Source organism: Schistocerca piceifrons, chromosome 2 (genome assembly GCF_021461385.2).
Source record: "Schistocerca piceifrons isolate TAMUIC-IGC-003096 chromosome 2, iqSchPice1.1, whole genome shotgun sequence".
NCBI classification, from domain to species: domain Eukaryota; kingdom Metazoa; phylum Arthropoda; class Insecta; order Orthoptera; family Acrididae; genus Schistocerca; species Schistocerca piceifrons.
This window is the reverse complement of record NC_060139.1, coordinates 402,356,225-402,373,138: the sequence shown is the minus strand read 5'-3', so window position 1 is coordinate 402,373,138 and position 16,914 is coordinate 402,356,225. Positions and strand designations below refer to the sequence as shown.

Below are 16,914 nucleotides of genomic sequence, written 5' to 3'. Positions count from 1 at the left end.
CTAGTTTCGGTGCGGGCAGTGGCGGGTCAGGCCTAAGCTGTTTTAGCTCTCATGTTAAAACCAATCAATCAATCTGCACCCACTGTAAGGAGCATGATGAAGTTCAAATCAACAGGAGATCTGGGTGTTGCTCTGAGAAGAGGCCGACGACCAGTTGCACCATAGGTGGTTGATAAAATCGCTGTTGCTATGGCAGACAACGATGCACAAAATTCCCGATCATCAGGCAGTGTGCATGCTGTGTCACGATAGTTGAACATCCCATGGTCCCCATGATGGAAGGTGCTTTGAACCAGTCGCAAATCGTATCTGTACAAGATCCATATTGTACAGCAGCTTTCACCGTAGAACGCACAACGATGTGTTGACTTTGCTCTCCACTTTCTCGCAAGGATCAAAGTTGATGCGGGCTGCTCCTGGACCATCCTATGGAGAGACAAGGCTCATTTTTCTGTGACAGGTGAGGTGAACACACAGAACTGCCAAGTGTGGGGATCTTCACCTCCAGTCACTGTGCACGAAGCTCCTCTGTATGGTGAATGTGTCACCATATGGTGTGACTTCACTGCTACGTTCATCATTGGCCCATTCTTTTCTGAACAGGTTGGCACTCAAGGACCAAAGACATGTAGTGTGACTGGCCAGTATTATGGTGAAATGCTTCACCAGCACGTCATACCTGTCCTAGAGGAGAGAGACGCACTGTACTCAACAGTTTTCATGGAAGATGGGGCCCCACTGCGCATCACTAGTGAAGTTCACCTCGTTCTCCAAAACACATTTGGAAATGATCACATGATCAGCTGATCATTTCCAAATTCTTGGACAGCACAATCACGTGATCCCACTCCCTGTGACTTCTGGATGTAGGCTACCTGAAGGACAGGATTTACCAGGGGAACATTCACACATGTGCTGATATGAAGTGCAACATATCAGAGAGGTAGCCAGCATAACTACGGACATGCTTCGTTCTGCTGTGCAGAATGCAATTCTGCGCCTTCTCTTCTGGACACTAAGGGGCGTCATATTTAGCCCATTTTGTAGCAGTAATGGTACTGGTGTGTAATTGTATGATGTACCGTAGCAGTACATTAAAAGTGTTTCAATTGAATTGGTTCTGCATTATTTCTCTTCCCGATGTCCTTGACATTAATGCTACCAAGTTATTAGTTTCCATGTTATAATGTGTTAAATAGGAAAGTTTTTACTATAGCCACCTGGTACTTATTGTGTGCATTTAAATATCAATTATAAATCTAATTAAAGATACTCTAATAAGATACATAGGAGAGAAGTTGCTCTTGTACATTACCAAATCTAAAAAGAATCTGGGCCTTGAAACATAGTTAGGTAGAATAGTTCCACTTATCCTGATAACACTTTAATATAAGTACAATTTTTTTCTTTCTCTTCGTTCTTATCTGTACCTGATACATACCTCTTCTATGTAAAACACCTAAATTATTTGTGAAACTGTATGTTTATTGTTGTTCAGAATTACATTTTGAAGTGGCTGGTTATTATTTCATAAGTATTTCATGCAGAAACAACATGGAAAGGTTAGATTGCTACTCACCATATAGAGGAAATGTGAGTCAGAGACAGGTACAATGTGAACAAAGTCTTTCTTCCACAACAGAAAACACACACACGGCCATTGTCTCTGTGCGCTGAGGCCCCAGCACCTGAACTTTAACTGTGCTCCTCACCACTGCCAAAATTTACAGCAGTATTACTCTTCATTACATCAGGGCACAAGTGGTCTTCATATGTAGGCTGAAGATTTGGGGTGGATGCATCAGCATTATGTTGAATAACAGTTGTAAAATGATCCACCTGTTCTTAGAAGCTTTCTCAATGTTTAAACACTGTCAGCTGACTGTATAGAATATACTTTGATGCCTGACTTCAGGGCAATGCTTGGTCTGTCAAGATATTTCCAGATACAGAGGTGGACACTGGGGTGCAAAATACTGACCACCTCCCACTAAGTAGTGTCTATGAGGACAGGTGAACATATCGAGAAATTTATAGCAGAGAATGGTCCATAGCAGAGCTGAAGTGTGTGCTCTGATAAATATTCAGAACACACAAAAATTCTTAATAAATCTGGTTCTCAATAGTTCAAACTCAATAGACAGGTGCTGGTAGAGCCCTATAGCACATTATGTCCCAAAGTCCCCATAGAGGAATAATGGACAATCCAGATCAGCAATAAAATACCTGAGAACCTCATGACTAAATCTTCATTAGGGGGCAGGTATAGAGAGCATAGTGTTACCCTACAAATACATGACTCATGCACGATTTCAGCAACTGCTTGCAAGTTGGAGTTGAGAAGAAGAAGAGAGAATGGCATTCATCAAAGGTAAAAATCACCATGGCATCTGCAGCCCTATCCCTACAGAGGTTATGATGAGGAGAGCATCATTGGTTCCCCCATAATATTTCATTACCTCTATGGATGGGACCTCTTCAGACTCATGTCAACACAAATGAGGGATAGCCTGATGAACTTTGAATTGTCCTTCTGTAGTTTTGTTTACTTGTGTGACACCTCTCTTTTAACACTGATGTTGGGAGTGACAGGCCTTCTGGAAAGTTACTTCTTGTACTTCAGGATACTTCTGGAGAAGACTGGTTGTTTTGTGCCCCAGTACTCTATGAAACTTATTGGATTGTTAACATAATTGGAGCTACACTTTCTGGAGCATGTATTTGTGCTCATCTTGCTGCCATGCATTTCTGTAGAGGCATCAACTTCAGAAACTGGATTCTTAGCCATTAAAGTAAATGAAGGCTGTCATAAATGGTGGCTGCATTAATTTGTACAATTGTTTTGCCTGAACATAAAGTGCACAGCTGTTGACTATAACTGCCTGTGCCTTCCCTTCCATCTGAAATATTTTGCAGAGTGACCATGGGACCTCACTGCATCTGCCACAGGATGCCTGCTCATTACATGCAAGTGTTGTGTGCCAATACGGAAGATACTTAAATAACTACAGAGAATTTGACATGTATATGCATACTTTTAAATGGGGATCCCTGCCTTAAAGCAAAAAAATATTTAAATGCTATAACAGAGGCAACAGTCTTCTCAACTTCACTGTTAATCCACTTCACAGCGATTCTGATGCACACTGCAGCTACCTCAGACCATTCCTTAGCAATTATTTTGCATAAATGTTCACAATGTCACAGCAAGAGTCTACACCATTGCTTGAGTTAAAAGAATTATGCTTTGAGAATTTCCCTAACTTTTGAATTTAAGCAGCTGGTCATCTTATTCAGTTGTGATCATTTCTATATGTAGCACACATACCTAATCCATTTGACTGATTTTAGTGGCATAATCCAATGTCTTCTTCTATTTTTAGATGTGTTAATGTTTAAAACATCAAAAGTTAAAAGTTCATTGCAATATGAGTGACCAATGTGAAGATTCATCTGAGTCAGGTTAATAACCTTTCTAGATATTTGTTAATTTGCTGATTAAAAAATATTTTAAAAAACTCTTCAGCTAATCCAGTTGGAATTTCTTAGATGCTGCTTTATTTGGAGATGGGCATGATAGTGATACAGATTCCAATTTTGTTCCCAGAAGTGATAATGAAACTAAAAGTGAAAGGGATGAAAGTTGTACCCTGATATTCAGAGGTTAATTTTGTTTTATAGGCCTTTGATATGAAAAATTCATAATGAATATGTATTTTATTTTACAAGCATACTTTGGTTTATTCATAGCCCGACTCTAACCTAATGTAACTCCTTTCCTAACTTAACCCAGACTTCTTACTCTAAACGTAACTCACTTTTATATCCTTCTATCTTCCTTTTTAGCTGGAATACTAGAAGCTGAAATGGCTGGGGGAATTATTGTGGATTTACCGGACAATGCAATACCACCACAAACGCAACATGGCTCGAAATATCATGCATCTAAGGAGAGTACAACCACAACTGTCATTTTAAGTGTAATGAAAATATACCACACGAGCAAAGGCAAGTCATATTTGAGGCATAATGGAACCTAGCTGATTGGGAACTGCAAATGGCCTACATCCACATTGCTATAGAATTGAATCCTATCAAAAGGCGAAAAAAATTAGCTGTAAGTAGAAAAGACAGGTCAGTTACGTACTACCTTTAAGGCTACAGAATTTGCAGAGCTTTTTTTCTAAGATCCCGTGATGTATCAAACAAAAGAGTAAGAAATAATATTCTGAAAAAGAAAGAAAACCCATCTGGTGCGGCTCTGCGAGACAAAGGAGGTAAAATGGAACCTGCAAACAAAATTTCAGCAGAAAGAGTGGCAGTTACTGATGAACACATTAGAAGCTTCCCTAAGTACTCAAGTCACTACCGCAGATCAAAAGCTGTCAACAAAAAGTTCCTTAACCCAGACTTAAACCTAACAATTATGTACAAGCTGTACAAAGAATCATGTGAGGAAAGAGGAATCATGCCTGAAAAAGGAAGCTTCTGTCGAAAAATTTTCAAACATAGTTTAATTTGGGTTTTCATAGGTCTCAGACAGATAGCTGTGTCACTTGTGACATATTCCAAATAGAAATTTTGCATGGCACAGAAAAAGAAAAAAAGTTGGCGATGAAACAAAAAGAATTACACTTGAGAAAGATGGAAGCTATAAAAGAACTAAAAGAAAAAAGCATCAAAAACAAGGCAAAAGATACAGTATCAATTTGTTTAGACCTTCAAAAAATGATGCCAACACCTGCAGTTTAAAACTCCAAAGCCTATTATATGCGACAAATGTGGACATATAACTTAGATGTCCATAATCTCAAAGACGATATCGGAAACATGTACATGTGGCATGAGGGGCAAGCGAACAGGGGGTGTCTGGAAATAATGAGCTGCGTTCTAAAATACATTAAGACCCTCCCTAGCTACATCAAACACATTGAGGCATTTGCTAACAATTGTGGACGCCAGAACAAGAGCCACTTGACATCAAAATTTTGGTTGTCCATAGCAAGAAACACAGGCATTGAGACAGTCACTCAGCATTACTTTGTACCTGACCACACATACAATGAATGTGACTGAGACTTTGGGCACACAGAGATCAAAAAGAAAAAAAAGCAACAGAGACATGTATGTTCTGGACGACTGGGTGAGCCTAGTAGCGTCAGCAAATTGGAAGTTTATTGTAACTAAAATGAGAGATGAAGACTTTGTTGATATTGATGCCCTGAACAATGCTTTCCCCAGTAAAAGGCATTAGAAAAATTCAAATTCTTAAATTTAAGAAGATTACTCCAGGCATCCTACACAACAAGTATTCGGCAGGATACCTAGAGCCATACAGTCAACTTAGCCTGAAACAAAACTATCTGCAAAGCTCCCAACTCTACAACCAACAACAACAACAACAACAACAAAGCATAAACTACAACCACAAAAAGTAAAAGACCTGACTGAGCTGCTCCAGTTTGTGCTACCTATCCATCATCCCTTTTATTTGGAGTTAAAAAATGTAACCACTCGGCCTCAAGCCCAAGCAGCAAGTTGGCATGATGAAGAGGCAGAACTAAGCGACAGAGATAAAGAAGATGAAGCTCTGGACAATGTTTATAGAACTGATGAGGATGAATGAAAATGAAAATTTGTATTTTGTTTCACCTTTTAGATTGTATGTTTTTTGATTGAGCTTTATTTTCTGTAATACCAATTTTTAGGTCTTGAAAATAAAGATAACTGCTCTTCTACTTACAAAATAGTTTCATTATTGTCCTACATTCAGAAGGCAAGGGGTCCAAGTGCAGGTGTACAAGAGATCCAAGTGCAGTGTGCAAAACATGGTGAACTTTCAGTATATAAAAACATGTTTCTATATAATTAAAATAATGTTTTAATATGCTTTTATGATGAACTATATCCTTGAGATATATGGCAATGTAAACAAAACTACCTAACTCCAAACATGACCTACTGGAATTTTTTTGAACTTTTACTTCAATTATCTCAAAATAATGTTTTTTATACTTGGACCCCATGGCTTCTAGCGCCAAATATCCTAGTAACACTGGAGAACTGAGCACATACATGAAAGCACCTGTTTTTCCAGATCTAATCACTTAATTATGTTTTGCACTCTGTTATTCCATCATCTTTGTATTCCTCAGAAGCCCATTTATGTCGACTGACATTATGTCATAACTGTAATAACTCCATTCAATTTGATTAATTGTTTTTCACACTGCAACATGTATTCCCAGAAGGTAATCTTGCACTAGCTATTTTGTCTGACATACAATTGCTGTTTCAGGTAGAAGAGCATCACAGCAAGCCATTTTGGCCAATTTCAAGGGATATCCTACAGTGGTTCTTTGAAGCACAATAACCAGATCTTTTCATGCGTATCTTCCACTATCTACATGAGGTTAAATACATTCTGGAACACAATTCTCCTGATACTCTTCCTCTTTATTGTTGATAACTTATCAATGGGAGGACTCAGTACTTGGTTCCCTTAGGCTTCATAAGCATTGGTGTTTTCTAGCAGTCCACTAAAACTGTGCAAGATGGCAGGACCTCTGGTCTCTTCATACACTTATTAAAGCACTTATTACCTTATTGCACTTATTACCAACAAGCCAGCCTATCTTGCATTTCTAAAATATGAATTTTCAAACATGTAAATTAATGTCATTTCACAACCATATTACAATGTCATGCAAAGTAGGTAATTGAGTGCTGTGTACTGGCAAACACAAGATTCAGAGTAGGACATATGCATATCAGAATGCTGTTCATTTTATGCTGGAGATGAGTGGGAACTTTTGGACTGTGAGGAGGCCAGCCATCCACAATAGCAGGAGGGGTGATGTGTGGAGGCAGAGGGGGGGGATAAAGATTGTGGACAGAGGCCTGTCCCATGGCTGGTGGCTTTCTCTTTGGATGCTGGGTCTCAGAGGCCAGAGTGACAGACAATCACTATTTTTATGGTGGTTGGTGGTGGTTTGCTAGTGAAAGCCACAAGTTTTGGGCAGAAACATGCCAGCTCAGCGCCACAGTTGTGCTATTGTTTGGGACGCTTTAGTGAAACAGTCTCCGAGCTTCACGGGATAGCCAGCAGAATGACACCATATATAGCATCCCAGTTATCATGTTCCATTGGCAGCCTTAGCCAGAAAGTATCCTGTGCAAAGTCATGGCAGAAGCTGTGATAGGCTGCTCGACTGTTATGTCAGCATACATTTGTGGTCACAGTAGGGAGTTGATGGGAAGGAGTGGTATTGGCACCTAGGTTGATGGAGTGTGGTAGTTGGAGTCTACATGCATTTGTTGTAAGAACATAATTAGCAAAAGCTTTGTTAATCAGCCACAATTGGCCATGTACTGGCACAGCAAAGCAGTCCCTCTCTGAGTGCAGGGTAGAAGAGAATGTGAGGTTATTGGTTCCTGGCCACCGTAGGAGTCGGTCGTGTACTTTGCCACCATTGCCACAGAGTAACTTCATTTGCAGTGTCACTTGTCTGGCCACACGGACAAACACTTATGACTGTTCTCATGCTGATGCTTTCGTCGGGCTCCAAAGTAGAGACAATGTCCATGCAGTGGAACCAACTATGAGCAGCGGTAGTCATCAGTATGCCACCTTGCACTGTACTGTCAGTAAAATACACAGCTCCAGCCAGTAGGGTTTGATTTTTCAGCCACCCAAAATTCGAAATGAGGTTTTTCAGCAGTTGTATCCTACAACCACTTTGCCTCCTTAAGGTGATATTGTGGCACTGTACCTTATCACCCACTTGCTTATCAATATTATACATTTTCCCTGTCCTCTTTGCTCCCCCTTCTCATATCATAGAAGCACACTAGATTCCATGCAGTGTCGTTTGTACTAGATTTTTGGCAACACCTCTATCAGATGAGGATTATTTACACATTTGGTTTACGTTCATGTACATGATTGTTCCTTGTACAAATTCGTGAAGAATTTTGTGTTCCATTTATAGAAAATAAATGTGATTATAATTTTTTTATGATGGTGTTTATCTATTAAACAGTCACACTTACCAGAACCCTTTTCCATCATATTTTCTGGAGGGGAACTATTATCAATTAATCTAATAAATAAATTATATGAGAGATCAGCCATCTCGTATAGGATTTATATAAGGGCCATTGTATGAGTGTGCCACACACCCCGTGCAGTTTTAATACAAACCCTCTTGGGTCTGATTTGCGTAGCATCGTGAATCTGTCCCCTAATTTGTGTAACTGTCAATGATCTTACAATAGCAAACATTTGGCTAATTTCCAACTGCTGGAATTTTTTTACTTGAATCTGAGAGTTCCTTTTTTGTCTTACAAGATGTCAGGGAAATACAAATGAACTCAGGTGCAGTATGGAGTATTTCGTTCATCATTTCCATGGCACACAACTCCACATAGACTCAGTTCAAGGTGTCCATTGAAGCAAGTACACAGAGCTTATGGTTATAGCTACACTCCCCATCCCACCTCCCCGTATGCACCAGTAAATAGTGGAAGGACAACACTTAAGATGTATTTCAGCTGTAAAATATAGTCAAACCTATTCTTCCTGTTTTTTGTTTATTTATTCTTTGTAGAAAATGTCAAAAATATGCAGCACAAGCACAGTTTTACTCAAATGTATCCTAGAACAGGTCCAGATGAAAATAATCCAAAATCTAACATACCAGCTTATTTGATTATATATAATGATCACAAGTGGTTGTTATTGTGTAATACTGATAATTCATATACCTGAGATTTATTTTTTATTCATCTAAGGTTAACTTTTATACCTCACAGTATGTCATGTATGTGGCCACATAGTCATACCACGGTTTCATGATTTGAATAACATACGAGGCTCAATGGACAAGAAATTAGTCATCCCTAGAGAAATCATTACAAGTGTAATTTAATAATATATTACTTGTATTCCGCCCCTGGACTTGATAACCATTTGGGTTTAGTTAGGGAGTTCAGAAGGTTGTGCGGGTATGTCACATCATATTAAGCTACTCACTGAGGATTTTATCATGCAATTCCACCAAATTGCAGGAAGGCTGATGTTGGCAAGCTACACACTGTTCCAACATGTTCAAAAATGTCCCACAGATTTTCCATGAGGTTCAACCGAGGTTATTTTGCAGGCCAACCACATTGTAATTGGGCGGGGGACTGTTCAGAAAACCACTCACAAATTCTTTCAGTCTGGTGTTCTCCCACTAACAAGTGGGTCTGGACCTTCATTCACCATCTGCAGCAATCCTGTTGGGTTTGGGAGTGATTCTGATTAACAAGCTGCAAAAAGCATCTCTAGGCCCTCTCAATCAGGATCTTTTTCCGGCCACAGTTCTGATGTCGTGTTTCATGGCCGTATGTGTTACATCACCACTGGTTGTAAACACGATGAGCAGTCCGCCCAAAATACCAACAAATGCAGCACCTTCACACACCGTATCACCACTCGCATGGCCAAACACATTGCCTATTTTTGCTACTCTGCCACGTTCTTATGCTTACCCATGTTTATTTACAATGTCCCCCTGAAGCATAAATGCCTCACTGATTGCTACTGCCATATGTTCAGTAAGAGGCAGTGCAAACGTGGCTGAGCACGTGACTTGATCGCTGCACCATATGTAAAAGCTCAACAATTTGTCTGCATGTGTGCACTGGTGTGACAAATTTTTTGTCTGGTGAGATTGACATATAATGTACTCTCCCTTAAACCAGAATGGACAGACATCTGTTGGTGAGAGGAAAACAACAACGTGACATTTCCAAAGAACCATGATATTTAAGCTCTTTAGTATCTGAGGACCACAATGGGAACCATTTATCTAGTGAATTTATATAGAAAACACCTTGTTAAGCTCATTCTCGAATTTCATTAGAGATGACAGATTTGCTACATTGGTCAGTCTGATAGGCTGACTTGTATTAATTACATTTGTTAACTATAAAAATTTGCACTTGACTGCGACATTTTCAATCAATACAAAATAAAATGAATAAGTCCACATGTTGCAGGAATGTATTTTGCATATATTTCAAGGATTTTTACTTTTATAAAATTTATCTGATTGCGGAAATAGCTAAACTGATTGCTGTTACCCTTTACAAAATCTGTTCTGAAATGAACAATACCTCTCCACCAAACACTTCATTTAAGAAGAGAGAGAGAGAGAGAGAGAGAGAGAGAGAGAGAGAGAGAGAGAGAGAGAGAAGAACAAGAACAAAAAGAGTAGAAAGGGAAAAGGAAAACAATAATTTGCTCATTATGTTATTGCATTGAGAGAAATCGAACATTGCAGGTGGCCATTTCCCTGAGTGTGTAACTTCATGTCAGTACCAGCTGGTCACTGGCCTGTAGGTGCCATTAGCTGTTGCACAATGTTCATGATATGTTTCAGAGATAGGCAGCCATTTGGTGTCACCGGGATCAAGTGTTGTAGTGGCTGAATGGGGCTGAGATATGGGTCTAATGGCTGTGATTCTTACTGAGAATCATCATGTGTGTACATAACCAATGCAGAATTGCCACTTTACATAAGATTAGTCAGTGCACATTTTTCATCTAGTGAGTCAAATTATTTTTTTAGTAACTTTTATTGCCATCAGACAAAATGCTCTTTTCACATTCTACCAAAACATGTACTCAACAAGAATTTTCCTCTCTAAAAGTGTTCCTGCATTACTTTGAGTAACATATAGTTTGCTGAGATCTGCAAAAATTATGTCTTCTTGGGTCACAAATTTTCTTGTTCTCTTTGAATAGGACCTCCAATGTGTCTCAGATGCTGAAGGTTAAGAATAATATGTTGCAGACCCTGCAGGCCAACAATGTGTCTGGATCTACAACAGGTCTCCTGGAGTGTCACTCTCTATGGAAAATGTTTTCTGCTATCTCCAGAAAGTTTAAGATGCCCTCAGAGGGACACATCACAAATGCTTTACTGCAATAAGCAATAGTAATCTCTCAGTCTGTGGAACTCTTGATAATCATAACATGAAATCTCACTCTATACACAGAAGTAAATGTGAAATATATTGTGGGGTACTTAATTTGTACACAATAAAAGTGACATGCTCTCAAGTAAGTTACGTCATCAATCTATAAGAACTGATGCTTACCTGTCACTTGCAGTTAGTGGACATAGATCATAACCATCCCAGAACTCAATGCATGCGTCTAGTATGATGTCTGCAGTGCCCTGAGCCATGAGCTGCAAATTTCTTCTACTGTGTTCTCGAACTACAACAGCAACCATGTGAGGAAAAGGGAACTTCAACTTTGCTATCGGTAAAGATCTAGCAAACTTGATATCACGGCGCACCAACTCTGGTTGCTGTGGAGAATTGCAATCCTGAGTAACTCGCTAATAGAACAAAGACTTAATACAATTCAAGCAAAGACTAGCAATAAAACTAAACAAAATGAAAGAATAAATGTACTCACAACAAAATAAACAACGACAGATGGCAATATTTTCCACCTTCAATTACAATTATTGTATATGTTTGACTACTGGCCACTTTTGACTATTATGCCATTTTCAATGTGCAATGTGATATCTGCTCATCACTAGATGACACGGAAAAACAAAACTTACGACAAGCATTAAAAAGTAGAATAATAACTCTTAAAACAATCAGTTTCCTCAATAACAGCTATTACAAATGTATGGGAGGACAAAGACATGAACACAGTGGCACTAACACAAGCAATGACAACACTTAAAATACCAGATGAAGAGGAATAGAGGAGACACAATAAGGACACAGAGACAAACAATGAAGTGCAACCATCATTCATCATATGAAAGTAAGCAATAATGTTTTGAAAGCATGTAAAATAGTAGCTTTTAACAAAATATGATTTCAAACTACACTGGAAATTACTTTTAAATGATCAAATATGTATACAGAAAATATGAAAAAAGTGGAGAGAAAACTGAAATGTTAATGTTAATACCAAAACCTTGTTATAAGTAAATACTGCATGCCCAAAATAATTAACACCTATCAAAAGAGGTATATTGTTTTTGTTACCAAGAAGATTCCCTCCATATGTGTGTGGGGGGGCGCACGCGCGCGCGCGCGCGCGCGCCCACACACACACACACACACACACACACACACACACACACAGGCCCTGGAGATCTTTTACCCAAGAGGATGCCATCCTTATATCCTCATTAAACCATGCAGTAGAGCTGCATGCCCTTGGGAAAAATTATGTTTGTATTATTGTCTTGCTTTCAGCCATTTGCAGTACCAGCACAGCAAGGCCGTTTTGGTTGATGTTACAAGGCCAGATCAGTCAATCATCCAGACTGTTGCCCCTGCAACTACTGAAAAGGCTGCTGCCCCTCTTCAGGAACCACATTTTTATCTGGCCTTTCAACTGATACCCCTCCTTTGTAGTGTCATCTGTGGTAGGTTATCTGTATCGTTAAGGCACCAAGCCATCCCACTGATGGCAAGGTCCATGGTGCATGGGGATGAAATATTCTTAGTAACCAGGGAAAAATATTGTTAGTAATCATATTTTTCCATTCATCACATGTTGGTATGTAACAGTGCCAACCTCCCACCCCCCCACCCCCACCCCACCCCCCACCCCCACCCCCCTCACCACCACCACCACCACCTCTCTCTCTCTCTCTCTCTCTCTCTCTCTCTCTCTCTCTGTGTCTGGCTATTCTGTTCTGAAGTGTGTGGAGTGATCATTTTCAGCTGGATTCCAAAGTATCTGAGAAGCTCCCTTCGTGTCATAGTTAACACACCTAGTACCATTATCCACACACAACATCTGTTCAATACAAGAGTGTTGAATTCACAGAATTTATGAATGGCATCAGATTTGTGACTGGGAAAATAAGCAGTCCTGTATCCAAATCAGTCATCTTTAAATTTGACAAGAAAATTTGCACCGCCAACTGATTCAATTGACATAAGACTGCAGACATCTGATCAGCATTTATGATTCGCAGTTGCTGCCGAAGAATAGATCACCGCAAACTTCACTGTATATCAATGCCAATAAATGTACATTTTTGACAATGTCTGGAATTTACCATTGATTTTGCATAAACTAATTCATTGTAAATGAGCATTTATGATTTAGTTACTGTAGCACACATTGTAATTAACATACTGTGTTAAGTCTAGTTTTCCCTTTCAACAGGAGTATATATTATCAACATTCATCATAAATTATACTCTATTTTTCAGTTTTCGAGTTACTATAACCTCAAAAAGTTTTAGGAAATTTGTAATTTTTACCACAGTGTTTTTTTTTCTGCCTTCATAGAAATCTAATTTTGTGTAATTGCTTCAGTTCTTATATGCCTAGTCCTTGGAAAAAAAGTAGTAGAACTGATCAACAAAACTACCCTCCAATATCCTTGACATTGATTTGTTGTATAAACTGGGAACAATTTCTGAGCTCAAGCATAATGAGCTATTTTAAACAAAATACCTCCTCCATGCCAACCAGCACAGATTCCGAAAACATCGATCGTGCGAAACCCAACTCACTCTTTTCACACCCAACAAACTGAAAGCTTTGGATCAAGGCAGTTAGATAGATGCAGTATTTCTCGATTTCCAAAAGGCATTTGACTCAGAACCAAATCTATGCTTATTATCAAAAGTATGATCTACATCTACATTTATATAGCTAATGTGCAAATCACACTGAGGCGCCTCATAAAGGTTTTATTTTTTTATTTGCTGTCTGTGTAACAATCAATTTTTGGACACAATTGTAGATTTTAGGTTTCAAAACAATTCTCTGTTATTCCACTCTTGAACAGCGTAATGAAAAAAAATGAACACCTATATCTGTCCGTGCGGGACAGATTATTTTATTATGATTATCCTTTCACCCAATGTCATCAGCATCAACAATATATTTTCTCATTTGGAGGAGAAAGTTGGTGATTGAAATTTTGTGAGAAGACCCCACTGCAGTCAGAAACACCTTTGTTTTAATGATGTCCACTCCAAATCCTGTATCATGTTATGACACTCTCTCTCCTACTTCTTGATCATGCAAAACATCCTGCCCTTCTTTGAACTTCCTTGATGTAATCCACTGATCCTATCTAGTAAGGATCCCACATCATGCAGCAGTACTCCAAATGAGGATGGACAAGCACAGTGTAGGCATTTGTTGCATATTCTAAGTGTTCTGCCAATACAATGTAGTCCCGCCAATACAATGTAGTCTTTGGTTCACCTTCCCTACGACATTTTCTATGGGTCCTTTCCAATTTAAGTTGTTCATAATTGTAACTCCTAGGTATTTAGTTGAATTTAGGGCCTTTAGAATGGGTTGATTAATCATGTAACTGAAGTTTAACAGATTCCTTTTAGCACTCACATGGATGACCACACACTTTTAATTTTTTGGAGTCAATTGCCAATTTTTGCATCATACAGATGTCTTATATAAATCATTTTGCTATTGATTTTGATCTTCAGATGACTTTACTAGATGATAAACAACAGCATCACCTGCAAACAACCTAAGATGGCAGCTCAGATTCTCTCCTAAATCATTTATATGGATAAGGAATAGTTGAGGGCCTGTAACATTATCTTGGGGAACACCACAAATCATTTCTGTTTTACTCAACAACTTTCTGTCGATTACTACAAATTGTGATCTCTCTGACAGGAAATAATGAATCCAGTCACATAACGGAGATGATATTCCATAAGCTTGCAATTTGATTACAAGTCGCTTGTGAAATAAGGGGTTGAAAGCCTTCTGGGAATCTAGAAATACAGAATCAATTTGAAATCCCTTGTTGATAGCACTCAAAACACTGTGTGAGTAAATAGCTAGTTGTATTTTACAAGAATAATATTTTCTAAATCCGTATTGACTGTGTGCTGATAGACTGTCCTCTTCAAGGTAATTCATAATGTTCAAGCACAATATGTGTTCCAAAATCCTGCTGCAGACTGACGTTAATGATATGCACCTGTAATTTAGTGAATTACTCCTACTGCCTTCCTTGAATATTGATGTGACATGTGCAAGTTTCCAGTCTTTCAATAAGGATCTTTCGTTGAGGGAGCATATGATACACGCTTATTAAGTATGGGGCTAGTACATCAGCATACTCTGAAAGGAACCTAATTGGTATACAAACTTGACCAGAAGACTTGGTTTTATGAAGTGATTTAAAATTGCTTCACTACTCCAAGAACACCTACTTTTAAGTTACTCATGTTGTCAACCGTTCTTGATTCAAATTCTGGAATATGTATTTCATTTTCTTTGGTGAAGGAATTTTGGAAGGCTATGATTAGTAACTCTGCTTTAACAGCACTGTCATCAATAGTATTTCCATTGATATCACGCAAAGAGGCCATTGATTGTGTCTTGCCCCCAGCATACTTAACATATGACCAGAATCTCTTTGGATTTTCTGTCAGGTTTCATTGTGAAAACTATTACAAGCATCTCCTAATGAAGTCTGAGCTAAATTTCAAACTTCTGTAAAAGATCATCAATCTTGGGGGGTTTTGTTCTTTTAAATTTGGCATGCTTTTTTACATTGTTTCTGCAACAATTTTCTGACCTGTTTTGTGTACCTGGGGCTATCAGCTCCGTAATTTGTTAATTTATTTCTCTGAACTGCTGCTGATATTATTTCTCTGAATTCAAGCCACAACTGGTCTACACTTACATTATGAAGTAAGGAGTAGTAGTGAAATTTGTGAATGAAATGAGCATATTTTGGTAGAGAGGACACAGCATGTTACCTTGGAGTGTCATGAATAGGGGTAAATGTAACTTGCTGTTCACATTGTATATCAGTGATTGTGCTGAGAGTATTAGTGTTACCCTCAGACTGTTACCTATAACAAAGTGCTGTCTGAAAGAAGCTGCAAAGATAGTCGGTCAGATCTTGATAAACTTTCAAAGTTGTGTAAAGATTGCTAACTTCCTTTAAATGTCCAGAAATGTAAAATTGCACATTTCACAAAAAGAAAAAAATGTTGTATATTATGGCTATAGCATGGTTGGAATCGACCAAATCATCCACCATTCACCTCCTCTTGCCACCACCTTCATATTGTGTGCCTATGTGAATGTGAAACTGAATTATCACGTATGTTCCATCATGGGAAAAGCAGGTGATAGATTTCAGTTTCTTGGTAGAATACTGGTGAAATTCAATAAGTCTACAAACAAGATTTCTTACAAATCACTCATGCATCCCGTCCTAGAATACTGCATGTAATTGCGACTCATATCAAGTAGGGCTAATGGAGGATATTGAATGTGTACAGAGAAGGGCACAATTAATGGTTACAGCTTTGCTTGATCCATGGGAGACTGTTGCAGAGATGCTGAAGAAACTGGACTATAAGACTCTTGAGTACAGACAAACTATCCTGAGAAAGCCCACTTACAAGGTTTCTAGAACAGGCTTTAAATGATGACTTTAGGAATATAATGTAACTCCTACACATCACTCCCATAGGGATCATGACAACACGATAAGATTAATTACAGCATTTGAACAATCACTCTTCCTGCACTCCGAGATATACCCTCTGCCATGCACTTCATTGTGGTTTGCAGACTATAGATGTACATGTAGATACATAAATTCACCTGTGTTTGTAGTTGTTGCTGAACTTAAGCTGATGCACCTTGCCTAGATGACAGGGTTCACAGAAAGATCTTGTTTTATTACAGTAAGTCTTTCAACAATTACCCTAGCTAACATTTGTTAGAGTATCTATGTACTGGTATGCCCCCATTGTTCATGCATCTGTTTCAAGTCATTCACTGCAGATGTTTACTTCATCACTTGCACGAGTGTATTTATTAAGTCATAAGCTTGAAAATCAACTCGAAAATATCTTTCA

At 38.6% G+C, this 16,914-nt stretch overlaps 1 protein-coding gene across 7 annotated transcripts in view; it reads right to left on the bottom strand.

Moving 5' to 3' along the window:
- Nucleotides 1-16,914, bottom strand: part of LOC124777828 (transmembrane protein 94) — a 495,418-nt gene that overhangs the window by 285,040 nt on the left and 193,464 nt on the right. For all 7 annotated transcript variants that reach the window (XM_047253357.1, XM_047253355.1, XM_047253356.1 and 4 more), the window contains one exon: nucleotides 11,149-11,363. In XM_047253357.1, coding sequence (XP_047109313.1) covers nucleotides 11,149-11,363 — 215 coding nt within the window. The remainder of the gene's footprint in view (nucleotides 1-11,148; nucleotides 11,364-16,914) is intronic.